Here is a 17,080-nt window from a genome sequence, read left to right on the forward strand (position 1 = left end):
AGGGATTGAACCCACACCCCCTGCATTGGAAGGCAGAGTCTTAACCACTGGACCCCCAGGGAAGTCCCCAGAATTTTCATCTTTAGAAGCTCAGTGGTATTCACATGTATTGAAGCACCAAAGCTTTTACACTAGAATAATTGATTTATGTAAATTGATCTGGTAAATTGATCTGCACCACTGGCGCAGTGGTTAAGAATTCGCCTCCCAATGCAGGGGACGCGGGCTTGTTCCCTGGTCAGAGAACTAGATCCCACACGCATGCCGCAACTAAGACCTGGCACAACCAAAAATAAATAAATTAATTAAATTAATTAAATTTAAAAAATAAAAAATATATATATCCCCTTTTTCTTAAGGTACAAAGTAAAAGGTATGTCTCTCTGGGACTTCCCTGGTGGTCCAGCAGTTAAGAGCCCACATTCCTTGTGCAGGGTGCCCGGGTTCAATCCCTGGTCAGGGAACTAGATCCCACATGCCGCAACGAAGATCCCGCACGTGGCAACTAAGACCCAGTGCAGCCAAATAAATAAATTTAAAAAAAAAAAGAAAAAAAATGGAGATCGGCATAAATTAAATGACTTCAGGGACTAGGATGAACCGGAGAGTGCATGCCTGCTTTTATGGGGAAATGGCTTCCATTCCTATTGACCTTTGACCTCAGGGATGTAGGAAATCTAGATTCTTATGTAGAATCTCCCAGCTTTTCAGTAGATGTAGACCACATGAATTATGTCTGTGGGCCAGGTATGATCCATCACTTGGCATTCAGGGACTTTTAATTTATTCATTGACATAGTCCATCCTCTATTTGAAGAGAATTTATTTTAAATATAATAACCTATTCATAACTTTTCTTGGATGACTGTGAAAAGTGGGGCATCTCTTTTCAAAAGCATTTGTGTAGTATGCCTCAAAACCTTAAAGATCATTACTCATTTTGCCCTGTTGTTTCCATTTATGTGAATCTCTCATGAAGACATAAGTCAAAATGAGATAAGGCTTTGTATACAAAGATGCTTAGTGTGGCATTATATATAATAGTTAAAAGTATTCATCAGGAGGAAGGTAGTTCTTGTTTTCTATAAGGTCAGTGGTGATCTTGTTGATATTCTCTGTTATTTTCTATTCTCTGCTAAATTAGTTTCCATTCTAATCCTTATTACTTCTTTTCTTCTGCTTGCTTTAGGTTTGTGTTGCACCTCTTTTTCCAGTGAATTGAAGTGAAAGATTAGGTTATTGGTTTGAGATAATTCCCTTTTTTTTCTTTTTAAAGATTGCACAATTTTATTAATTAATTAATATATTTATTTTTGGCTGTGTTGAGTCTTCGTTTCTGTGCGAGGGGTTTCCCCAGTTGCGGCAAGCGGGGGCCACTCCTCATCGAGGTGCGCGGGCCTCTCACTCTCACGGCCTCTCTTTTTGGGAGCACAGACTCCAGACGCGCAGGCTCAGCAGCTGTGGGTCACGGGCCCAGTTGCTCCGTGGCATGTGGGATCTTCCCAGACCGGGGCTCGGACCCGTGTCCCCTGCACCGGCAGGCAGACTCTCAACCACTGTGCCACCAGGGAAGCCCCCTTTTTTTCTTTTAAGAGAAATTTATTTTTTGCATTTTTATTGAAGTATAGTTGCTGTACAATATAGTGATTCACAATTTTTAAAGGTTATGCTTTGTTTATAGTTATGGTAAAATATTGGCTGTATCCCCCATGTTGTACAATACATCCATGTAGGCTATCTTAGACTTACTAGTTTGTACCTCCCACTCTCCCACCTTTATATTGCCCCTCCCCCGCACTGGTAACCACTAGTTTGTTCTCTATATCTGTGAGTCTGCTTCTTTTTTGTTATAGTCACTATTTTGTTTTACTTTTTTAGATTCCACATACAAGTGGTATACAGTGTTTGTCTTTCTCTGTCTGACTTATTTCATTTAGCATAATGTCCTCCAAGTCCATCCATGTTGCTGCAGATGGAAAAATTTCATTCTTTTTTATGGCTGAGTAGTATTCCTGTGTGTGTGTGTGTGTGTGTGTGTGTGTGTGTGTGTGTCTATGTCTATACCATGTGTGCTTGAGTAGAATGTATATTCTGCTGTTGCTGGGCAGAATGCTTTATAGCTGTCTGTTAGAGCTTGTTCGTTTATAGTGTTCAAGTCTTCTATATTTTTGGTAATACCTCATTGTCTATCCATTATTGAAAGTGGGGTATTATCCAGCTGTTATTTTTGAATTGTCTCCTTCAGTTCTGTCAGCTTTTGCTTCATGTATTTTGAGGTTCTGTTGTTAGATGCATATATGTTTATAATTGTTATATCGTCCCAATGGATTGACCCTTTTATCATTATAAACTGTCCTTTGTTTCAACAGAATGGGTTTTTAAATGCATATTTATTGTAAACAGTTTAAACAAAATTATGTGTTATATTAAAAGTATGTAAAATGAAAAATGAATGCGTATACTCCCCAGCCCCCTGTAGAAATCAGTATTAACAGTTTATGGTATACCTTTTGTGATTCTTTTTATAAACTTACGTTTATAAAAAGAACACAAATATTCTAAAGCAAAAGAGGAATCATAGTGAAAATGTTCTGCAGCTTTTAAAAAATTAAAGCCACGTTGGACTCCAGAGATTAACTAATCTAACATTCTTATTTTTAAAAATGAGAGCTGAGGCCATGGAGGGACACTGACTTGCCCGAGTTTACATGGGGAATAGGTGGCTGAGCTGCAACTAGAACCCAGGTTTCCTGACTCTTGGTACAGTGCTCATTTCCTTGAACTTCACTGCCTTCTGCCTGTGTTGGGAACAAGAGGGTCTTGCAGTACCCTGACAGATATTTGGGCCATGAGTTGTCATGGCAAAGATTGTTTTGTAAGCTGTGCTTTGAATTTTGAAGGTTTTATCCAATTTTTTTTTTATAGCTCCTTGTAGAAATTCTTATGAGGCCTACAATCTCTATTCGGGGACAGAAACTGAAAAGTAAGTATACTTATCAGCCACTGGTACTCATTTCCTAACCTGCTGTTATGATGGTAATTCCCAGGAGTTTCTCTTCTTTCCCTTCCTAACTCTTAACAATGAAGACATGCCTTAACATTCGGCTGTAGGACACTCTCCGCCCCTAACTAAGCAGCTCTCTTTATTTTATACTTGGTAGAAATATAAGTCTAGTGCTTTAAAAGAAAAAGTGTGAAAACTACGGGGCTAAAAGAATTGCATCTTTGTAGTTTCTAATAGTCCTTGGTTTCAGCTTTTATGTTTTCTTTGCAAATTCTTATTTCTCATATACTTAATTGAGTAAGGAAAAGCCTGGTAAGATCATTTGTTTTATTTTTTAAAATTATTGTCTTGTTTTTGTTGTTATAAAAGTGATATAAGCTCTTTGTGAAAAGTTCAGTCATTACCAGAATGTGTATGGTAAAAAGTCAAAGTGTTTAAGGTAGCATATTATTTCTTGGACTGGGTGGTAGGTATATGGGTATTATTCTATTATTATTCTCTATAACTTACACATGTTGCAAATACTATTTTTAGGTAGTCAGTTGATAATTTAAAAAAATGAGTAAGTACACTTACTTTGGCATTAAAAGCCAGAGATCAGTTAACATCTGATGAATGCTCTACTACAAATATCACTTTTTTTTTTAATTAAAAAAATTTTCCCCCCAACATCAACATGACATACTATGTAAGGCCTTGTTTTTATGTGTAGTAGTGGTTAAGAGAATTCATACTCATCTTTTATGTCGCAGCTTTGTATCCTATCTGAATTGGTCTTCACGTCCTCTACCCTCATAGCAGGTAGCATCTTGTAGTTACTTGTTGGTGTACTTATTTATTCTCTCTTCTCCCACCAGATTTATAAGTTCCATGAGGCTTTGTCTTTTTTTTTTTTTTTTTTTTCGCTAACCACTGTATATTCTTTATCTGCTCTAGAGTGGATGCTGAATAAATATTTGATGAATGAGTGAATTCCAGTTCCCTTTGAAAATGAAAGGTCTAGAAGTACTGAGATATACTGATTTGGTGTTCCAGCCCTCTCTGAAGTCATGAAATAAATAAACCAAAAAGCCCCCATAGGTTGAAAAGTGGTGATGAGGGATACAGGACATCTGCATTGTCTCAAGATTATGTCAGATAACCCTTCTGGTCAAGCTAGCTTGGCAGGGCTGCCCACTGGGATCTTGGAGGGAAGCCTAACATTTTAGAGTTTGTGGCAGCGTAGGAATGAATGGAAACAGTTTTTAAAAATAAAATTAATGCCAAACAAAACACTTTATCCATGGTTCATACTCAATTATCATCTCCCAGTTTTGAGGACTTGGAAATTTAGTTTCCTTTTTGTTGTACTCTCCTGTTCCTGCTCACAGGGAAGTAACTAGTTCTTTATTGGTACCCAACATAAATAACAACAGAACAAAACACGTTGAGTCTGTAGTAAAAATGACATCCTTGTTTGCTGCTAGTAGAATTTTCAGTGGAAATTAATAGCAACAATCCAATTACTTTGGATTCTCGTAATTCTGCTTTTGGAAATGTATCTTAGGGAACCAGTTCAACACAAGCATGAAAGGACTGTATGTCATGTTGTTTATTTCTAGTCTATTTAAATAGCAAGATTTTAAAAACCCTGGATATAATTCTAATCAAGCTATAAAGGGAACATGGCTTGCTAAGTGATAACACCACAACAGGTTGAAATTATGAAGACTATGGAACATAATAAGCATAATAGTATATCAAACCAAAAAGCAGTATACAAATTGGTTTGTAGGCTCTGATGCGGGCACCATGAAACTCTTTGGTAAATAAGGACTGGAAGGAGGTATGCTAAAAGGAAAATAATCATCTTGGAGGGGATTATGAGGAACAATTCTATGTTCAAAAATTTAATTCTGTTACATTATCCTTCCAATGAGAAAAATAACCAGTTATTCCCCTTTCACTTTCAGTAAGTGATGAAATGTCCAAGGACTGTTTGAGCATCTTGTATAATACCTGTGTCTGTGTAAGTATCTCTGCCACCGGGGCCTCATTTTTCTCCCTACCACGTCTGCAGTGCTTGAGGAGGGAAGATTTGAATGGGGGTGGTAGACATGACAGCTATCTTCAGACATTGGAGAATTGGACTTATATGTGCCTGAGAACCATAACCAACAGGTAGAAATTATGGATGGCAAAATTTCATAGTAATTGAGCCATGGCTGCTTCAGCAGGTACTGAACTCCTCTAGCCCTGGAGGTGTCCAAGCAGAGACTGAACAAAAAACTTGTTAAATGGATGCAAGCATTGAAAGAGTGCCTGTGACCTTTTAGGATTCCTTTAAACCCTGTTGTGCCTACTCCTTCGTTTTTAGTGTTAGAAAAGAAAACAAGAACCAGAAGACCCACCATGTGTTGATCAGGACACCCAACTAAGTTGATCACTGAGTGGGAAATAATGGTGAATAAAAGAAGCAATTTGGTGGAAAGAGCATAGCACTTAGTGCTAGAACTTGGTTTGGGGTTCTAGCTCTTGGCTTCATGCTTATTCTCCTCCCTGTGCTTTAATTTCTTATCTTAGTAGAGTGTAGTTGGTAATCATACGTCATAGGGTTGTTGTGGGATTTAAATGAGATGATAGATGTGAAAGCACTTTGTAAAGCAATATACAAATGTTAATTTTGTAAGACCCAGTACCTGTCTTTTGGGAACATATGTGGTAAACTGTAAAGAGTGAATCAAATACAGCAGAATGAAACAAATGCTGTTGTAGAAGTGAAACTTCTATGCAATGAAAACACAAAGGAACATTTAATTCCATTTCATTTCTTGCCTCATTCAAAAATAGATTTCGGGCATCGTTAGGAGTATGTAAGATCTACCAATATTATAAATTTAGAAGTAGGTATCCAGGAATTGGGCTGAACATAAAATCATTTGTACTACGGATGGGGTACAAATTTGGGTTTAAGCCCATATCGTATATTAACGCATATATGTGGAACCTAGAAAAATGGTACAGATGAACAGGTTTGCAGGGCAGAAATAGAGACACAGATGTAGAGAACAAACGTATGGACACCAAGGGGGGAAAGTGGCGGGCGGGGTGGTGGTGGTGGGATGAATTGGGAGATTGGGATTGACATGTATACACTAATATGTGTAAAATGGATAACTAATAAGAACCTGCTGTATAAAAAATAAAATAAAATTCAAAAATTCAAAAAATAAATAAAACAGAAGCAATATTGTAACAAATTCAATAAACACTTTAAAAATGGTCCACATCAAAAAAAAAAAGAATAATGCTACTATGAACATTTGTTCATATGTGTAAACTTGACTGAGCTAAGGGATGCCCAGATAGCTGGTTAAACATTTTTTTTCTGGGCGTGTCTGTGAGGGTGTCTCTGGAAGAGATTAGCATTTGTATCAGTAGATGCCCTCACCAATGTGGGTGACCACCATCCAATCCATTGAGGCCCTGAATAGAGCAAAAAGGTGGAGGTTGGGCGAATTCACTCTCTGCCAGAGCTGAGACATCCATCTTCCCCTGCCTTCGGACTTGGAGTTCCTGGCTCTTGGGCCTTTGGCTCCAACAGGGACTTACACTGTTGGTTCAGATTCTCAGGCCTTTGGTCTCTGACTGAATTTCATCACCAGTTTTCCTGGTTCTCCAACTTGCAGATGGCTTATCAAGGGACTTCTCAGCCTCCATTAAAAAAAAAAATTTGGATTTAAGCTTCTTAGCAACCAACACAAATAGGGAAATATGTTTCAACACAACACAAAGTTCAACATCCATAACATTGCTATGCAACAGAAATATAACACAAAACACTTAGGTTATTTTATTTTACCTTTAGGAATAACATATTTATTAGTTCAGGATTGATATCTTTTTTTTTTTTTTTTTTTTTTTGGCTGCGTTGGGTCTTTGTTGCTGTGCGCGGGCTTTCTCTAGTTGCGTTGAGCAGGGGCTACTCTTCGTTGCAGTGCATGGGCTTCTCACTGCGGTGTCTTCTCCTGTTGCAGAGCACAGACTCTAGGTGCATGGGCTTCAGTAGTTGTGGCACATGGGCTCCAGAACGCAGGCTTAGCGGTCTGGCGTGTGGGCTTAGTTGCTCCGCGGCATGTGGGATCTTCCCGGACCAGGGCTTGAACCCGTGTCCCCAGCATTGGCAGGCGGATTCTTAACCACTGTGCCACGAGGGAAACCCCAGGATTGATATCTTAAGATAAAAATCAGCATCCACAAAAATCTTGACAACATAAACGATAGGCTGTTTGAATAAAAAGAATTGAAAAAGGATAATGTAAAGCTTTGGACATAACTCTAAACAAACAAATAAATTAATGCTGAGGTCCTGAGCAAGGGAGATATGTCTTAGGGACATAAAAATGAAAAATAGTTTAGGGACCTAAACTGTCAGTAAGTTCAAAAGGATTCAGCAAAAACTATTGTCACCAAAAAGGCTAATGCAATCTTAGTGTAATAAACCTGCACTTTTAGTCACTGATTAGGCTATATATGGTATTTTGTGTTTGCTTCCGTGTATCACATTTTAAAAAGTATAAAAATGTATTATACCAGTCTCTCGAGAATATTAGAGTATAATATAAAAATACTCCAAAAACAAGTGAAATAACCCATCACCCCACCATACTTAGGTTATTTTCAATTTCTTTGTAGCCACGTTTTTTAGAAAGTAAGAAAAGAAGTAGGAAGAAATAGGTGAAGTTAATTTTAATAAAGTATTTTATTTAGCACAGTATATCAAGAATGTTATTCCAACATGTCATCAATATAAGTAATTATTAATGAGATATAATTCCTTTTTTTTGTATTAAGTTTTCAAAATCCAGTGTGTTTTTTACTCTCAGAACACATCTCAGTTCAGACTAGCCACGTTTCAAGTGCTCAATAGCGACATGTAGCTAGTGGCACAGGTAAGCACAGACAGACCCGTGAGATAAAAATAAACTAAATGTTCAGGTAGTGCACAATTTTTCTTGTAAGTAAGGCCAGTAAGAAATTGTTCTGGGCTTCCCTGGTGGCGCGGTGGTTAAGAATCTGCCTGCCAATGCAGGGGACACGGGTTCGAGCCCTGGTCTGGGAAGATCCCACATGCCACGGAGCGACTAAGCCCGTGAGCCACAACTACTGAGCCTGCGCGTCTGGAGCCTGTGCTCCGCGATGGGAGAGGCCGTGATAGTGAGAGGCCCGCGCACCGCGATGAAGAGTGGCCCCCGCTTGCCGCAACTGGAGAAAGCCCTCGCACAGAAACGAAGACCCAACACAGCCAAAAATAAAATATAAATAAATAAATTAATTTTAAAAAAATTGTTCTTATAAAAAAAAGATGATATATGTGTGATGTAATGACTCCATCATTGTCAGCTTCCATGTAGTTAATAGTCTTATGAAGCTGTTCGTTAATAATGACACCTAATGTTAATGATATTCCAGCAAAACACAGTTCAGTTAAAAAAAGGAAGGAAGAGAAAGGAAAGAAAAGGAAGGAAGGAAAGAAAGAAAAGGAAAGAAAGGGAAAGAAAGAAAAGAAAAGAGGGAAAGAAAGAAAAGGAAAGAAAGAAGAAACAAAAACGTAAAGAACATAGGATGATATGGTCCAACTTTGTGCTGATCTGGCTTAAATCCAGTTTAGATGGAAACCTAGGGCTTTTAGAGTTGCAAACACCAGTGCCTCCAAGGATCAGACAGAAAACAAGAAACGTTTGAAGTTGCCTGTTTTGGAGTGGGGACTTGTGCAAATTGTGACTAACCTGGAGTAAGCATATCCTATCTGAAGACTTAAAGTCAAAATTTAAAAGGTATTGCTGGCCAAATAAAACTTGGCCTACTGGGTGCTGGCTTGTAGCTCTTGATTTAGATACTAGGCAGATACTGGGTTAAAAACCTATGATGGATATTATTTAAAAACTCCTCCCCAGAAAAATACATTTGTACACAGTGTTTTATATATAGTTTTAGGGAATTAAGGGCTCAGCTAACAATTCCTGATGTAGCGTGGAATTGCTTTTCCAGTGTCTGGAATGGATATTTCCCCCTTCATATTTTATTTTGGGGTTATAACCTATTCTGCTTTTTCTCCTCTTCTCCCTTGCGATAGACGGAAGGGGTTACAAAGCGTTTGGCAGAAAAGAATGACTTTGTGATCTTCCTGTTTACACTGATGACGAGTAAGAAGACATTCTTACAAACAGCAACCCTCATTGAAGATATTTTGGGTGTTAAAAAGGTGAGCTGTGTCCTCTAGCAGGTGAATGACCAGGTGGAGGAGAGTGCCTCAGACAGTTGGATTCTCAAACCTGAATAATGTACAGAACTCCTTTAAAGAAAAACTCTGCCATACTCCTAGTGTTAAAATTATTTTTTTTTGTTACTTAAATATATTCACTAGGTTATACTCCTTATACTAATAGGTCTTAAATGATTATTAAACCTAAACAAATAGATTGAAATCAAACTAATTATAAAACTCAAAAGCTCAGATTGACTTTGTGAATTTAACGTGTTAGCTAATGTTACTTTGCTGAAATCAAATTGTCCCTCAATTATTATGGTGCAAGATCTTTTTAGCATAGCTCCAGTGCTGTATGCTGTATAATAACTCCGTTCTCCTACCACTTTTCTATATTTGAACTGTTGTGATGCTTTCTTGTGATGATGTTTGACTTTCACTTATTATGTTCACCTCTATTTTTTCTCATTAGTTTTCAACAGTTAAAGTTTAATTGACACCAACATAGGAAATAACAAATATGAGCACTGAAATCCTGCCAGTTGGTCATAAGATGGACGTTCAAATGATCCAGAATATGCTTTAAAAAAAAAAAAAAAAACTATGATTGAAGTGAAAGCACTTAAATTAAATATTTGTCATCGAGAATGCACAGTCCGCGCCCCTCCCCCCCAAACAGATCTATAGACATGTTAGAGAATCACTATATTAGATTTTTGGTGTAATGCTTGTTAGGACCTGGCTTACTTCCCCCAGTCCTTGTCCCATGCCTCCATGTCAGTTGCACGTTTGCAGATTTCTTCCTTTTACTACTGAGGAGGTAGGAGCAGCCTCTTAGATTTTCTGTTGCAGTGAAAAGAGTACCCATGTGCATTGTGGTGACCCCAGCTTTCATTTCTGTTTCTGCTGCACTTTCCCCAGGCTCTGCTTGTTATTGCCCAGGCAGAAGATGCACAAGTGACCCATTGTCTGTAGGAATACATTGGAGATGTGTGCAGGTCCCAGACAGACCCTTTGTGCCCTTTGATGAAAAGGCTTTGTTATTTTTCCAATAATTGTATGCACCAGTGTGTGAGAAGGGGCTTCCAGGGCGGAAACTCCAGACTCCCTGGCAGTCTTGGCATAAGACTCTAGGATTGCTCCTTCATAACTTTTCCTGCTTGTCCCTCATGCCCTCTACCTCCCTCTCATACCTTTCTGTGTTGCCAAAAATAGTGATGAGTTCTGCTAGACATTACGGGTACCTTAGTGCAGTTTGAAAGGGGGATAGACACCATAAGAAAGTGGGAACACAAGCCACAAACTGGGAAAAGATGTTTGCAACCCATGCAACTAACAAAAGATTGGTATTCAGAATTTATCATGGGGAATTCCCTAGTGGTCCAGGCTTCCACTGCAGGGAGCATGGGTTCGATGCTTGGTCAGGGAACTAAGATCCCACATGTAGTGTGGCACGGCCAACAAACAAACAAAAACAACAACCAAAAAAAACCCCAAAACAACAACAGAATTTATCATGAATTCTTGTGAATCAGCAAGGAGAAGATAGACGGCCCAGTAGAAAAATGGGCAATGATAGGAGCAAGCATTTTACAGAGGAGAAACAAATGATCCATAAAAAGAAGATGCTTAACTTCATTGATAATCAGGAAAATGCAAATAAGACCACAGTGACAGAGCTCGAGAATGTGTTATCACTGGAAACACTTACATTACTGCTGATACCTTTTTATAAAATCAGCAGAATATATCTATTTTGTTTTCTAGTTGAATGTGGGCATACCCTGTGACCCAGCACCTAAGGAAGCACTGACCTGAGGGCCGAGGCATCAGTATTGTGGCCTGGGTAACCTGTAACCTATGCCCAGGCACACTCGTGGGGAAGCTCAATTCCAGAACAGTGATTCTTAGAAATAAAAACACTAAATTGAAGCCAAGAGGGTGTGAAATGAATTCTGTGGATCTACCAGCTAAATATAAAAGATCAAAATGTATTGTGTAAGGGTATTGTTTAAGTTTTTGTTTCATATTTATACACATACATTCACCTGTGTATGTTTACTGTGTTGTGATGGAAAATTTATTTTTTATTCTTGGACATTGTCGGAATGGTTTGGAAGCCACTGCCTCAGAAAAACTTCTGCACATGTGCATCAAGAAACACATAAGAAAGGTTATAGCATTATTGGTTAAGGGCAAAAAACTGAAACCAGGTCTCTGATCCGTCAACAGGAAAATGGATAAATGTCCTCTATTCACACAATGGGATATTATACAATGAATGTTGCTATAGGCAACAACGTAGCTAAATCATAGAAATTATTGATAGAAGTCAGTTGCAGAAGATTGTATATAGTATATCTTTTTTTAAAATAGATCTTTATTGGAGTATAATTGCTTCATAATACTGTGTTAGTTTCTGCTGTACTCCAAAGTGAATCAGCCATATGCATACATATGTCCCCATATCCCCTCCCTCTTGCGTCTCCCTCCCATCCTCCCTATCCCACTCTCTAGGTCATCGCAAAGCACCCAGCTGATCTCCCTGTGCTATGCTGCTGCTTCCCACTAGCTAATTCTTTTACATTCGGTAGTGTATATGTGTCGATGCTACTCTCACTTTGCCCCAGCTTCCCCCTCCCACCCCATGTCCTCAGGTCCATTCTCTATGCCTACATCTTTATTCCTGCCCTGCAACTAGGTTCATCAGTACCATTTTTTTTTTTTTTAGATTCGTTAGCATACGGTATTTGTTTTTCTGACTGACTTCACTCTGTATGACAGACTGTAGGTCCATCCACCTCACTACAAACAACTCAATTTTGTTTCTTTTTATGGCTGAGTAATATTCAGTTGTATATATGTGCCACATCTTCTTTATCCATTCATCTGTCGATGGACATTTAGCTTCGTTCCATGTCTTGGCTATTTTATTTTTATTTATTTATTATTATTTTTATTATTATTATTTTTAAAAATAAATTTATTTATTTTTGGCTCCATTGGGTCTTCGTTGTGGTGTGCGGGCTTCTCATTGTGGTGGCTTCTCTTTGTTGCGGAGCACGGGCTCTAGGCACGCGGGCTTCAGTAGTTTGTGGCACGCAGGCTCAGTCGTTGTGGCTCGCGGGCTCTAGAGTGCAGGCTCAGTAGTTGTGGCGCACGGGTTTCGCTGCTCCGCGGCATGTGGGATCTTCCCAGACCAGGGCTCGAACCTGCGTCGCCTGCATTGGCAGGTGGATTCTTAACCACTGTGCCACCAGGGAGGTCCTTGGCTATTTTAAATAGTGCTGCAGTGAACATTGTGGTACATGTCTCTTTTTGAATTATGGTTTTCTCAGGGTATATGCCCAGTAGTGGGATTGCTGGGTCATACGGTAGTTCTATTTTTAGTTTTTTAAGGAACCTCCATACTGTTTTCCATAGTGGTTGTATCAATTTACATTCCCACCAGTAGTGCAGGAGGGTTCCCTTTTCACCACACCCTTTCCAGCATTTATTGTTTCTAGATTTTTTGATAATGGCCATTCTGTCTGGCATGAGGTGATACCTCACTGTAGTTTTGATTTGCATTTCTCTAATAATTAGTGATGTTGAGCGTCTTTTCATGTGCCTTTTGGCCATCTGTATGTCTTCCTTGGTGAAATGTCTATTTAGGTCTTCCACCCATGTTTTAATTCCACCCAGTTTTAAATTTTTTAATAATTTAAAATTGCAAATATTTTCTCCCATTCTGAGGGTTGTCTTTTTGTCTTGTTTATGGTTTCCTTTGCTGTGCAAAAGCTTTTAAGCTTAATTAAGTCCCATTTGTTTATTTTTGTTTTTATTTCCGTTACTCTAGGAGGTGGGTCAAAAAAGATCTTGCTGTGGTTTATGTCAAAGAGTGTTTTTCCTGTGTTTTCCTCAAAGAGTTTTATAGTGTCTGGTCTTACATTTAAGTCTTTAATCCATTTGGAGTTTATTTTTGTGTATGGTGTTAGGGAGTGTTCGAATTTCTTTCTTTTACATGTAGCTGTCCAGTTTTCCCAGCACCATTTATTGAAGGGGCTGTCTTTTCTCCATTGTATGTTCTTGCCTCCTTGGTTGTAAATTAGGTGACCATAGGTGTGTGGGTTTATCTCCGGGCATTCTATCCTGTACCATTGATCTGTATTTCTGTTTTTGTGCCAGTACCATACTGTCTTGATTACTGTAGCTTTGTGGTATACTTTGAAGCCAGGGACCCTGATTCCTCCAACTCCGTTTTTCTTTCTCAAGAATGCTTTGGCTGTTCGGGGTCTTTTGTGTTTCCATACGAATTGTAACATTTTTTGTTCTAATTCTGTGAAGAATGCCATTGGTAGTTTGATAGGGATTGCATTGAATCTGTAGATTGCTTTGGGTAGTATAGTCATTTTCACAATATTGATTCTTCCAATCCAAGAACAATAGTATATTTCTCCATCTGTTTATGTCATCTTTGATTTCTTTCATCAGTGTTTTATAGTTTTCTGAGTACAAGTCTTTCTCCTTATGCAGGTTTATTCCTAGGTATTTTATTCTTTTTATTTCAATGGTAAATGGGAGTGTTTCCTTAATTTCTCTTTCTGATTTTTCATTGTAGGTGTCTAGGAATGCCAGAGATTTCTGTGCATTAATTTTGTATCCTTCAACCTTACCAGATTCATTGATTAGTTCTAGTAGTCTTCTGGTGGCATCTTTAGGATTTTCTGTGGATAGTGTCATGTCATCTGCAAACAGTGACAGCTTTACTTCTTCTTTTCCAATTTGTATTCCTTTTATTTCTTTTTCTTCTCTGATTGCCATGGCTAGGACTTCCAAAACTATGTTGAATAAGAGTGGCGAGAGTGGACATCCTTGTCTTGTTCCTGATCTTTGTGGAAATGCTTTCAGTTTTTCACCATTGAGAATGATGCTTGCTATGGGTTTGTCATATATGGCTTTTATTATGTTGAGGTAGGTTCCCTCTATGCCCATTTTCTGGAGAGTTTTTATCATAAATGGGTATTGAATTTTGTCAAAAACTTTTTCTGCATCTATTGAGATGATCATATGGTTTTTATTTCTTAATTTGTTAATGTGGTGTATCACATTGATTGATTTGCGTATGTTGAAGAATCCTTGCATCCCTGGGATAAATCCCACTTAATCATGGTGTATGATCCTTTTAATGTGCTGTTGGATTCCGTTTGCTAGTATTTTGTTGAGGATTTTTGCATCTATGTTCATCAGTGATATTGGTCTATAATTTTCTTTTTTTGTGATGTCTTTTTCTGGTTTTGGTATCAGGATGATGGTGGTTTCATAGAATGAATTTGGGAGTGTTTCTCCCTCTGCAATTTTTTTGGAAGTATTTGAGAAGGATCAGTGTTAGCTCTGCTCTAAATGTTTGATAGAATTCACCTGTGAAGCCATCTGATCCTGGACTTTTGTTTGTTGGAAGAGTTTTAATCACAGATTCAATTTCATTACTTGTCATATGTCTGTTTATATTTTCTAATTCTTCCTGGTTCAGTCTTGGAAAATTTTACCTTTCCAAGAATTTGTCCATTTCTATGTGGTTATCCACTTTATTGGCATATAGTTGTTTGTAGTAGTTTGTAGTAGTCTCTTATAATCCTTTGTGTTTCTGCAGTGTCAGTTGTGATTTCTCCTTTTTCATTTCCAATTTTATTGATTTGCGTCCTCTCCCTTTTTTTCTTGATGAATCTGGCTATGGGTTTATCAGTTTTGTTTATCTTCTCAAAAAAACAGCTTTTTTTTTTTTGACTGGTCTAAATACATAAATTTATTTTCGCCCTTACCTTCCTTTCTTTGGGAAAAGGAAAAAGGAAACATTACTCTGTCTACTCAGAGAGCAAGGAGAACAGCAGAACAGATGAAGGGGGACTGAACTTACTGACTCTTCTACCTGCTTCTGTTCTCTCTCAGCCTGTATGTTGTCCTTATAGGTGAGTGAGAGATGTTAGGATTTCAGCATGCTGCTCCTTAACTGGAATGGGACAAGAAATGCTCCAGCTGTTTTAATCAGTGACGTTTATTAACATGTTTCAAATGGCCAAAGTGTGTAGCCAGCACAATACCCAAAGCAATTAGATCATTCCTTTTTAAGACCAAGAAACTTTCTCTTGGTTTGATCTACTCCAAAATACCAAATACATAGATTTAGGAATAAACTCAAATAAATTGTAATTTACTTTCACCCAAAATTACACATCCTCTACCTAAGGACAAAGTCACTGCTCTTGTAAAGATACTGAGGGGAAGGGGAGTAGCTCAAATGAGCCTGTAATTTAAAATCACAATCAGAGAAGAAACACTTCAAGCACAATGGGGACATTCCATTGAAGAGCCACATTCATTTGGAATGTTTGCTTTGAAAACAACTCTTCTGGGGAATAAAGAACCAGCTTTTAGTTTTTTTGATCTTTGCTATTGTTTTCTTCATTTCTATTTCATTTATTTCTGCTCTGGTCTTTATGATTTCTTTCCTTCTACTGACTTTGGGTTTTCTTTGTTCTTTCTCTAGTTGTTTTAAGTGTAGGGTTAGATTGTTTATTTGAGATTTTTCTTGTTTCTTGATGTGAGATTGAATTGCTGTAAACATCCCTCTTAGAACTGCTTTTGCTGTGTCCCATAGCTTTTGGGTCCTTGTGTTTTCATTGTCATTTGTTTCTATGTATTTTTTTATTTCTTCTTTGATTTCTTCAGTGATCTCTTGGTTATTTAGTAGGGCACTGTTTAGCCTCCATGTGTATAGTATATCATTTTTACAAAGTTCAAAAATAGGCAAACTCAAATCATACAAAGCTTTTTTTTAATGAAAAAGCAATACTAAACAAAATTCAGGATAGTGGTTACCTCTGGCAGAGAGAAAGGGAGATGTGATAGGAAAGGCACACATAGCTATTCACTTTGTTATGCTTTATAACATATGTTGTATCAAGTATTAAATAAAAATTAAAATATAACACAAAGAAGTGGGCCTGGAAGGTGGGGGGGGACCTGGTTTGCAACCCATACACTGAGTTGGACAGGGCTAAAGGAACAGATGAGCTGAAAGTCCCAGTTTCCAATAATAACAATAGCTAACATTTGTGTACTGGGAAGGCAAAGGTGGAAGAAGCTGCTCCCAAATACCCCCTCCACAGCCAACCAGAAATAGGAGTGAGATTCACAAGGGCTTCTAGGAATCATTCACTGGTTCAGTACACATTTACTGAGACCTTCACTACCAGGGTCTATGCACTGAGGCTCTGGAGAGGAGGTAAGACACACTCCTGCCTCAAGGCAGTGTCAGTTTATTTGGGAAATTAGATGCAGGCACAGATAATTACAAGATCATGTTATAGTGCAGTGATAGAGAAATACCCAATCCAGTGGAAGTTAAGTACATTAGTGGGATGAAGGGTAGCAGGTATTATCTGAGGAATGTAAAGATGTTTCAGGAGAGAAGATCATGTGATGTACAACATTTGGGATATTAAGGGAGAAAGAAAATGAGAATATAACCAAATAACAAAAAGCATTTCATAAAATTCAGTACTCATTCATGATAAAAGCTAGGAATAGAAAGAAAATTCCTTAACTTGGTATTGGGTATCTGTTAAAACTTATAGCAAACATCAAACTAAACCTGAAACTTTGGAAGTATTTCTAATAAGGAAAAAGAGGAGAGGGTCTGCTATCACTTACTCTAGATAATTGGTTACATGGGCATGTACACAAGGAGACACCTATAGGAATGTTCATTGCAACACTGTTTAATAGTGAAAAATTATAGTCCACCTAAACATACACATATTTAAAAAGGAGAATGATTGAATAAATTG

The 17,080-nt window shown here is 38.0% G+C and overlaps 1 protein-coding gene across 1 annotated transcript in view; it reads left to right on the forward strand.

The window, feature by feature from the left end:
- Positions 1-17,080, forward strand: part of TRPC4AP (transient receptor potential cation channel subfamily C member 4 associated protein) — a 74,503-nt gene that overhangs the window by 25,012 nt on the left and 32,411 nt on the right. Inside the window, exons 4-6 of the mRNA XM_082362342.1 lie at positions 2,926-2,983; positions 4,957-5,012; positions 9,120-9,248. Of these exons, the coding sequence (XP_082218468.1) occupies positions 2,926-2,983; positions 4,957-5,012; positions 9,120-9,248 (243 nt within the window). The remainder of the gene's footprint in view (positions 1-2,925; positions 2,984-4,956; positions 5,013-9,119; positions 9,249-17,080) is intronic.

Source organism: Balaenoptera borealis, assembly GCF_965194805.1.
Source record: "Balaenoptera borealis genome assembly, chromosome: 16".
Classification (NCBI taxonomy): Eukaryota; Metazoa; Chordata; class Mammalia; order Artiodactyla; family Balaenopteridae; genus Balaenoptera; species Balaenoptera borealis.